General features: G+C 39.7%; 1 protein-coding gene across 4 annotated transcripts in view; it reads right to left on the bottom strand.

Moving 5' to 3' along the window:
- shq1 (SHQ1, H/ACA ribonucleoprotein assembly factor) overlaps window positions 1-10,316 on the bottom strand; it is a 96,938-nt gene that overhangs the window by 35,896 nt on the left and 50,726 nt on the right. For all 4 annotated transcript variants that reach the window (XM_008410596.2, XM_008410595.2, XM_008410597.2 and 1 more), the window contains one exon: window positions 5,618-5,738. In XM_008410596.2, coding sequence (XP_008408818.1) covers window positions 5,618-5,738 — 121 coding nt within the window. The remainder of the gene's footprint in view (window positions 1-5,617; window positions 5,739-10,316) is intronic.

The raw sequence follows: 10,316 nt of genomic DNA, 5'->3' as shown, positions 1-10,316 counted from the left end.
ATTTTAGATACCTACAGGTCAGGGCATATGTCAAAAAACATATGCACACTTTAGAGAATATAATACCTAATGAATTTGACAAACTCTTCAAGTTGGGTGGTGAGGAAGGACATTTAATCTCCCAGATTTACAATGTGTTGTTATCCAGATCCTCGCCGTCCACGCAGGGTCTTAAAATAGGCTGGGAGCAGGAACTGGGAACGGAGATAAGTATTGAACTCTGGAAGGCCGCTTTAGAGAATATACACAAGTGCTCTGCTAATTCTAGACACTGTCTTATTCAATTTAAAGTCATACACAGGCTTCATTATTGTAAGGCGAAGTTACATAAAATTTTCCCTGACACATMCCMACTCTGTGACAAATGCCATGTTGAAGAAGCCACACTACTCCATTCTTATTTCTTGTGCACAAAATTAACCCCATTTTGGTCYGGCGTATTCAAAACTTTGTCAGATATGTTCCATACAGAGCTGAGGCTGGACCCATTTCTAATTGTACTTGGAGTTTCTGTTCAGTTTTCTCAATTTAATAAATACCAACAGCAATTATTATCTTATGCCTTTATCATAGCAAAAAAACTAGTGTTGATGTTTTGGAAGAAGGCAGAGGTTCCATCTGTTAAATTGTGGCTGGAAGAACTGGTAAGGCTCTCTCATTTGGAAAGAATTCGGTTTTCTTTAGCAAATAAATTAAAGCKTTTCAATAAAACTTGGCAACCCCTTCGGCAATATATTGATAACTCTATTTGAAATGGATTTAATTTGAACCTCGGTGTGATAAGATATAAGTCCTACGGAAAGGGGGGTGGGCGGGTCATGGGAATGTTCTTGTTTATTTATGTAACTTCTGTTTTATTTTTGTATTGTCTTTCTTATGTTTTATGTTCACATAAGGAAAATGAGGACACATTTGTATTGCTGACGCTTCAAGACCATGTTTGATCCCTCAATAAAAATGTTGACAAAAAAAAAGAAAAAAAGAAATGTGCACTGTATTAGCATTGGGGACATCTGTGCTGCTGCCACGTGTTTAGCATTGAGATGCTGTTTTATCCTCGAATAGCTTTGTTGATAAGTTAACTCCTTTTAGCACATCTTGAACACAACAATAATGTTTTCCAGCAACCCATCAGATCATTTTTTAAAAGAAAAAATTAACTGAGAAGCGGCGTTGTTGACCATCATTGTTGTTTGGGCTTCAAATTTACAGACGTACCAGAATATGCAAATACAAAGGTTCTGGCTAGGGACTTTTGTATGCAAGAAAAAATAAATAAAAATTAATTGCATTAAAAAAAATGTATCTGTTAAAACCTATGTAATTAATCAAAATGAACGCGTTAAAGTTCTGGACCTTTCCATTGTGGTGATATGTGTTTTTCTGTGTGTTGATTGTTCCCAGCTGTGTCTCGTTTCTTTGATTACCCTCCCAGTGTATTTAGTCCCACCTGTTGTCTTTGTCTGTTGTCGGATCCTCATCGTGTAACGTCTTGCTGCCTGTTGTTCCGTTCTATGGATTTTTTATTAAATCATCATCACGTCAACCTGGGTCTGCCTGCGTCCTCCTTCACCACTCCTCACAAATCATGACATCCATAACATGTTGCTGACTAAAAATTGAGCCTGACATCAGACTTATATAGCACTTTTGAAGATATTCAACGACACTTCATCTTTCTTTCCCATTCAGGCACACATTCACACACTGATGATGGCAAGCTACTTGATTGTAGCCAGAGATCCAACCATTCTGAACATACTTGGATGATACGAGTTACGACAACATTAAGTTTCTCTTTGAGATAAAATAAGTTTAGCATTTTATTTAATTGGGGAAAAAAGTTTATGCAACTTTTCTACACATGAAAAAATTGTCTTCAGCTTATTCATATATAGGGAATTCTCGGGCAGATTTCTTTTACAGGGTGACAAAGCCATGGTTCACAGCTGTAAGTCTTTGGAAATATTCACAAATATTAATTCTCAATCCTACAGTCCAGATGACTCTTCAATTGAGGACATAAACGCAAGCCATCAAACTTAAACCCTGAAGCTGATTTCTTGCATTCCAGCATTTGAACCGTTCTCAGAGCAGAACTTCAGATTCAGAACTGGAAAAGTCTTGAAGTGGGTGGAGCGGTGGTGGTGGTGGGGTTGCACTAAATCCCCGTGGACCAGTTATTGTGTCTACATCTGGGCACTGAGCCTACAACATCAGGCACACATTTTTCAACTGGGCTTTTTTCCAGATGAGCACACCATTCAGCTGAACTTTGGCCAAAAGTAAAACAGAGCTCATTACTGAGAAATATTCTTGCAGGCTCACATTTAAAGTGTGTGAGTAATTTTTTAATATGAACTAGGAGGAGGGGAAGGCGGAAGACCTGCATCATCTGAAGAACAAAGCAGAGATTCTCGATGTTAGGCTTGAAAAGCTACAGTGACTTGCACACCCTGGACTTTTTTGTCACATTACAACCCCAAACCTCAACACACAGTAGCACAGAACTGTAAAGTGGGTGGAAATATTTGCAATATGAAAATGCATGGTGTGCAGTTGTATTCTTTCCCTCCTAAGTCAATTTATTGTGGAAGCTCATACTTTTTTCAATAATTGTCAAATTTATTTAGTCTAAGTGTTTCAGGAACTCCTGATTAGACCTGTCACAATAACAAATTTTGCTGGCCAATTAATTGTACCAGAAATTGTTGCGATAAACAATATTAGTGTCAATTTGAAACCATTGTTACAAATAGCATAAAAATTGCATAACAATGCAAACAGACCTTGTCCGAAACACCTTTTAAATAAAAAATTGGGATGGGGTTGGAGTTCACATTCAGATCCTCCGGTTCATGGCAGGGGGGAGAGGGAGCCGCCACCCACAAGATGCACTGGCTCGTTTTAGGTGTGGATATGTCAGTTGTTTAGTTGCTACTGTTTTACAGAGTAGCAGCCCCACAGGTTCAGTGGTTCACTGATGACTGTGATGAACACAGTCACCAATGATTCAGTTTGAATCCAAAGCGCTCCCTGACTGCAACTGTCACATTCAGCTTTAAAATCAGCGTTTCCCTGGCTCTCTCCTCCTCATTGGGCTTTATGTTAGGCTCTGTGGTAGGAGACCAGGAGCCTGGTACGTAACTGAGGTAATGTTCATTCTTTGACAGTAGTCAGCGCTGCTCCGTCTAGTGTTGTGGTCAAGACCACCTAACCCGAGACCAAGACAAGACCAAGACCAGAGCGTATCGAGACAAAGACAAGACCAAGACTTTTAGGGTCCGAGACCAAGTCGAGACCAATACCGAGGGAAGTCGAGACCGAGTCAACACCAAGACCAGCGGCCCGTGCTGAATGACACAATAAAATGTGAAATGTGATCAAAATTGCTTCTCAAATTGATCTGAAAGATCCATATTCCCATAAAAACACCTAGATATTAAATACTTAATAAATTTGACCAACATTAAAATGAAGTGCTTCCATCTTTGTGCTACAATCAGTGGCGGTCTCGTGCCATCCCTAAAAAGATAACGCCCTTGGTGTTTGCCCATATAGCTCATGTCAGAAACCTTCACCGTCTGCACCATTAAACATAGCAATTGAGGCAATGCCCTGACGGTAAATAACGCTCAACTATGAACACTGACCAAGGAGCAACAAAGAAGTAACCAAACAGAAGGAGCTCACCATGACTGTTTTCACCCTCTCTCCCGCTACATGAAGCCAGGTAGTCTGACACCATGGCAGACATTACAGCTGCCACTTTGAACGAAAACAATCATAAAGCAATGTGCATGCTCTGCGTGTTCTTTCGTTCTTGTTTTATTTATTTGTTAATTAAAAGAATATCAATGTACATGATTAAATAAAATGATAGCTACTACAGTGTACGCAAAGCATTACAAGAACAAAGAACGGCTCTCAGTGACACTCCAGTCCTATTTTCTAAGTAAAGAGCTGTTCAGAAGAATCCAGAATCCAAAAGCCAGCGCTTTTACAGGATATCTGAGGAGAAGCAGAAGGTAATGGAGGGGGAGATTCGGTACATGCTTGATAATGGTATTGCTGAACCCTCTGCATCTAGCTGGGCATCACCTTGTTTGTTGGTGGAGAAGGCTGACAAAAGTTTTAGATTTTGTACAGATTACCGGAAAGTGAGCATGGTTACAAAATCTGATGCTTATCCTATGCCACGCATGGAAGATTGTGTTGATCAGGTGGGTTCAGCTCAGTTTGTCAGTAAATTTGATTTATTGAAGGGTTACTGGCAAGTTCCATTGTCTGAGAGAGCTAGAGAGATTTCTGCCTTTATAACTCCCTTTGGTCTGTTCTCTTACTCTGCAATGAGTTTTGGATTGAGAAATGCACCTGCAACCTTTCAGCGTCTCATGAATATGGTTATGTCTGGGTTGGAAGGGTGTGCCATATATTTGGATGATGTGGTGGTCTTTAGTGATACGTGAGAGGAACATCTGGCTCACATGCGTAAGCTGTTTGAACGACTGGCTGAAGCTCACCTGACAATTAACTTGTCCAAGTGTGAGTTTGCTAAGGCTACTGTTGCCTATCTGGGTAAGGTGGTGGGGCAAGGGATGGTGCGTCCAGTGGAAGCCAAAATAACTGCAATTTTACAGTATCCCGTACCAACAACAAAAAAAGAACTCCAGCGGTTCCTGGGTCTTGTGGGGTACTACCGCAGTTTTTGTAAGAACTTTTCTACGGTGGTTTCTCCATTGACAGATTTGCTGAAGGATAAAGTGAAGTACACCTGGTCAGCTTCCTGTCAGAAAGCTTTTGATGATGTCAAATCTGTCCTCTGTTCCTCCCCTGTTCTTGCAGCTCCACRATTGGATCATCCTTTTGACCTGCAKGTGGATGCAAGTGATGTAGGTGCAGGTGCKGTCTTATTTCAGCMAGATGATGATGGAGTTGATCGACCTGTGAGTTTTTACTCTAAAAAATTCAACCATTTTCAGATGAACTATTCTGTCATTGAAAAAGAGACACTGGCACTAATTTGGGGTTTACAGCATTTTGAAATCTACCTGTATTCTGGCAGTGTTCCTCTGGTGGTCTATACTGATCACAATCCTCTAAGATTTTTGCATTCATTGCAGTGTTCGAATCGCAGATTGATGCGATGGATGTTGTTTTTGCAGCCCTATTACCTGGATATCTGCCATATTAGGGGCTCGGATAATATTGTGGCAGACACCTTATCCAGGGCACCATGTGCTTAGATTTAATGTAAATTTGACTTGGATCAAAACATGAACATGTTTTGATCCAAGTCAATGTATTGTAGCTCAGCCTATAAAATGTTTAGTGTTGTCTACATAAATTAATCCTATTGAGTCTAAGAAAATGTATGAAGATAGCTATTTTATGACTCAGTTTTGCTCCTTCTGCAAGACAAGGAGAGAGAAATAACCGATATATTTGCAAGATAATATTTGCACTCTTGAACTGTCCCTACTGAGACAAATCATTCGGCTGGACCTCTCATCTAAATGACTAATGTTTTCTAAGAGCTGAGTGGCACTTCCCACGGCTCTGAAGGTAATTCCCTCAAGATGCTGGTGTATGAATTTGTGTGCCTGGATGAACTTACCTGACCCTCTGGATCCAGATGCAGTAATCTGTGATGTACAAGTCATTCAGTATGTAGGCTGGGTCGTTCTCTCTGAAGACTTTGTGAATATCCAGCAGGCATTTGAGGACACAGGCTTTCCCTTGGCACAGGAACACAGCGTGGCAGGGAAATGGAAAAACAGTGTTATTTGAAGTCTGTACAGAGGATGAGAATGTGCTGTGTGTGTGCTTAAGTCTTTGTTCCATACATAAAAGCCAAGGTATGAGATGAGAGGGAAATCCTAGCATGCTGCAGGGTAATTTGATCCGTATGTTTCAAAAAGAGTTCCTGGGTAAGAAGGGACTCATTTGAGACAGGAGACAAAGAACCTCAGTGTGTGTTTAACAACCTTGACACTAGAAACCTATTTCAGATTCCTTTTGCATTCTATTTAATGCTGGTTCTATCTGGAGTGTGTAACTTTGGTATTGATGCTGGTGTTTTTTGTGCGACGAGTTGTAAGGATTGCACTGATATAAAAATTTGGCCCAATATCTAAATCCAATATTTTCATTGCAGCTGTGGCTGATAACCAATATTTACTGATATTGCACATATATATTAACTGATTAATTTTTTTGTGAAGCGATAAAAGCTGGGTAGCTCTTGAATTGCTACAAAATAAAGCTGTATTTCCTTCAGCCCACTGGCTGCAATGGCTTGAGATGCCATGAGACCTAAATCCTGAACATCATGGCATGGAGTGCATCCCAGTTTTCCATGTCTGGCATATAACCATTCATTTTAGCTTTTAAACTGGTTATATTGATGTGTCCTGTGTCCAGACAGAGGGATAATCAGTAGCCCAGCATCATGACCCGGTTGTTCTGAAGATCCTGCAGCTTCCACTTCTCTTCTTAACATGGCGCCTCCTCATCCTGACAGGAGGAACCACAAAGCTCTGTTAGGTCAAATGCACATCTTCTGAAGTTGGGATAGTTTTTCTCCAACAGGTTCCAGAGGAATCACCTCAAACCAAATGTTGGACTGGATTTTATTTCACTGTCATTTGTGAATGTTAGAGCCTCATTTCCAACAGTGGAGCTATAAAGGTTGAAAAAGGCTATCATTTTGGAGAAAATCTCAACATCATCAATATTTCCACTAAATAAGAGGCAAACAAAATAAAAGTTTGATAAAGGAAAAGCCTCTCAGACTCTGAGCCCGACATCACCAAACTATTTTTTATATTAGACAATTAATTTAATTTCACATAATTATCGTGGTAGAAGCCATTTGTTTGTTAAAYWCTTAATTAAACATATTTACCGTGTTTGATGTTTGTTGTAAATGACGTATAATCACAGACTAACGAGATAATTAGTCCAAGTTTGTCGTTTATTGAACGTTCAGAAATTACAGCGACTGTAAAGCGCCATGATAAAGGTAAACAAAGGTAAAACAACCCTAACAGGTGATCAACTCAAAACCACTCGCACATTTTTACGTTAAAAACATAACGTTCAGTCCGTTACGATATTATGTTTGCAGGCTTGATATTTATTTTAAGATCATTAATAAGCCTCTCATGAACACAGAGGTGGTTGATTAGTTCATTTTAAACTCCTGCTCTGCTAGTTATTTTGGTGATGGAACCGAAACGCACAGAATTGCGTAACACCTTGTTGAAACAATAATCACTGAGATTATTATTGTTGTTGGTCATTAATTTGAGCACGTTTTTGTTGTTGTTCTTTAATAAAGTTACGAACATTTTAAGCGAGCCAGAGGAGGACGTGCTGCTCTCAGCGTCCTGGTGACGTTCAGTTTGAAGAATTTGGATCATATGAGGCAAAAGCACATATGCTTGCAAGACTTGGCCTTATTTTTCTCGACAGGAACACTGTATCATTTTCTCAGCTTGTGGAAAACTAGAGGAAAGGTTACATTTTGATTCTAGCTAAATAGAAGCAATCAAACCTTTTAAATTAGTAAAATCAGGTAAGCTAAATCTCTCTACCAGCTTCGAAAACCTACAAGCATATTTGAGTATTTTTATTTGCAGAATTGAAAAACATTTGTCTGGCACTTAAAGTTGACTGAGCCATTCTAACACAACCCATTCTATCATTGGCAGGATGTTTTGGTGCTTTTGTTTTGCCCGTAGGTGAACCTCTACACCAGTCTCAAGTGTTCTGCAGCTACTAACACATTTTCTTGAGAATTCCTCTCCAGCAACCAAATGCCTAACCCAGGTCCTCAAGACACACTGCTCTGCATGTTTTAGATGTTTAGATGTTTCCTTCCTTCAGCCCAGGTCATATTTTTTTCTGACTAGCCAGAAATTCCTCCTGAGAAATCCAGCTCTACGACACAAAACCCAGATGAGAACTGAATGGTGATGACAACTGATCAGAATTATGTAGGAAGACAATAGCCAGGCTTCCAGGCTTAAGGAGTACATGAATAAGAGATGTGCTGTTGGAGTCTCATACTGGGGCAGAACAGTAGTCTTAAGTATTAGAGAAAAGTGATGTTTTGAAGCTTATCTGACTTTGGTCAGGGCAGATTCAGTTTGTGTTCTCCATACTTTGTGGAGATTTTGAGGTTAAAAATCATTGGATTGGTGAACATGAAACCTTAATTTTTCTTTGTAACAGCTTCGGTGATGAAATGTTATTTCAAATGAACACCAATAAAAAAGTTTTTTTACACTATTTTGCCAATGTCCAATGCCTAAAAGGTATAGAAAGTTCACTCCCTTGGATGTTTTAACCCTTTTTATTGCTTTTACAAATCCGTCATGATCAACAAAGCTTTTAGTGAAAAAAAAAAAAAAAAAAAAAAAAAAAAGTGATAAAAAAATTCCAAGTGGCAAAACTTTTTACTGGCACTGAGAGCAGCAGCAGGTTTTGTAAAGCAAATAAACCTGCAGAAAGTGTTCTGCCTTTGTCAGATTTTTTCCAGTAATAGTGAATGCTTGGAAGGTCCTAGAGACACAGCTTCCACCATGTCAGGAACATTTAATCTGTGATGGACTTTTTACTTAAGGGTAAAAAGCAATAAAAGAAAATTACTACCCTGAACACACTCAGACTTTTTTTGTACACTTTTTTTACTTTTCAATGACTATCATACAAGTAGGTCAGAGTTGTTTTTTTAACTTCTCTCTGATCAGATGCTTGAGCTTTCCCAGCTTTCTCAACATTCAGGAGACTACGGCATCTTCTGTAAAATATATGGATGGATGAACAAAGATGTCTGTCGACTGGATCCTGCTGCAGGTAACATTTACTTTTCTTGTCATGTTGGTAAAAGAATGACAGCACTATTATCCTGATGCTGGCCTCCATACCTAACTCCAGTGTCCCCTACGCTCCCTGCCCCTCCCTACATTTCTGATGGCTCTTGAGTTACACTTCCGATGCAGGTGGAGGGTTTTATTGGGAATACTTGCCATCATGCCTCAGGGCTGCTTAAATATTTACCGCTGAATAGCATTTCCTCTGCAGCCCTAACCTGTCTACCACTGCTGAAAGGTTTGTTTTGCTAATACCTATGAGTGATTGTTTATGCAGCCTTGTGAAAGGAGTGGCTTAAAACCGGAGTGTGCATTACAGTTTCCCTCACTATGACAAATTAATGAAGATGCAGTGAAATTCTGAGAGGAAACACTCTAGACCAGGGGTGGGCAACTCCAGGCCTCGAGGGTCGGTCTTCTGTAACTTTTATATGCATCTCTACTTCAACACACCTGAGTCAAATAATGAGGTCGTTAGCAGGACTCTTGAGAACTAGACTGCACTTAGGAGGTGATTCAGCTGTTGGATTCAAGTGTGTTGGACCACGGAGACGTCTAAGAGTTGCAGGACACCGGTGTTCTGTCAGATCAGAATACATTATCAGATAGTCATACGCTAAGCTCAGACATGTATACGCCGTCATTACCATGTGATTTTATTTAATCAACAACATAGAATCATGACATAGAGCAGGGGTCCCCAAATTTTTCCTGTGAGGGCCACATAAACTTTTCCCTTCTCTGCTGGGGGGCCGGAGTCAGTTTGTAACAGAAAAACTGTGACGATTGCGGGAGTGCTTAAATGTAAAAATGTATTGTTTTCCAGAAAGCACAATCAAATAACCCTCTCTGGGTTCTTCACAGAAAAAATCCAGGAAGGATTATAGTCCATATTTTCCTAACTATGAGCCACACCGGACTATAAACCACAACCCCAAAGTTTTGTGTTCTTTTAAACCAATAAACATACAAATATAAGCCGCAGATATCTCTGCTGCTCCAGGTTTTCCACAGCGATGCAGCAGCAGCAGAGGGGGGTGGAAACCCAAAATTTGAGTCATAACAGGTCAATTGAATATCACATTTATTACGTTGAAAAAGAAAAAGTTGCCAAGTTTAGATTTTACTGAACTGATTACGGTTGTTTCCGAACGGTAACTGTAACAGTAAAAGTGCTGATCCTTCGTGTTGCTACTAGCATGTGCTAAATAAAAATGGGCCCCTTCTTCTTCAGATTTCAATGGCAGCTTGCATCCATGATTGTTTCACTACTGCCATCTACTGGATCCTAATATCTATACCTCAAATTCTCATAATGATCCCAGTATTATTTAAAAAACTGTTAAATAGCATTTCCCCTTCAATGCTATTTAACTGATCAACAACATTCTCAAATTTCAATTCCCTATTAAAACCTAATTCCGTTTTAATGGGCGC

The sequence above is a fragment of the Poecilia reticulata genome, linkage group LG5, assembly GCF_000633615.1.
Source record: "Poecilia reticulata strain Guanapo linkage group LG5, Guppy_female_1.0+MT, whole genome shotgun sequence".
Classification (NCBI taxonomy): Eukaryota; Metazoa; Chordata; class Actinopteri; order Cyprinodontiformes; family Poeciliidae; genus Poecilia; species Poecilia reticulata.
Note: the sequence above shows the minus strand (reverse complement) of the source record. Positions and strands in the feature narration are given on the sequence as shown.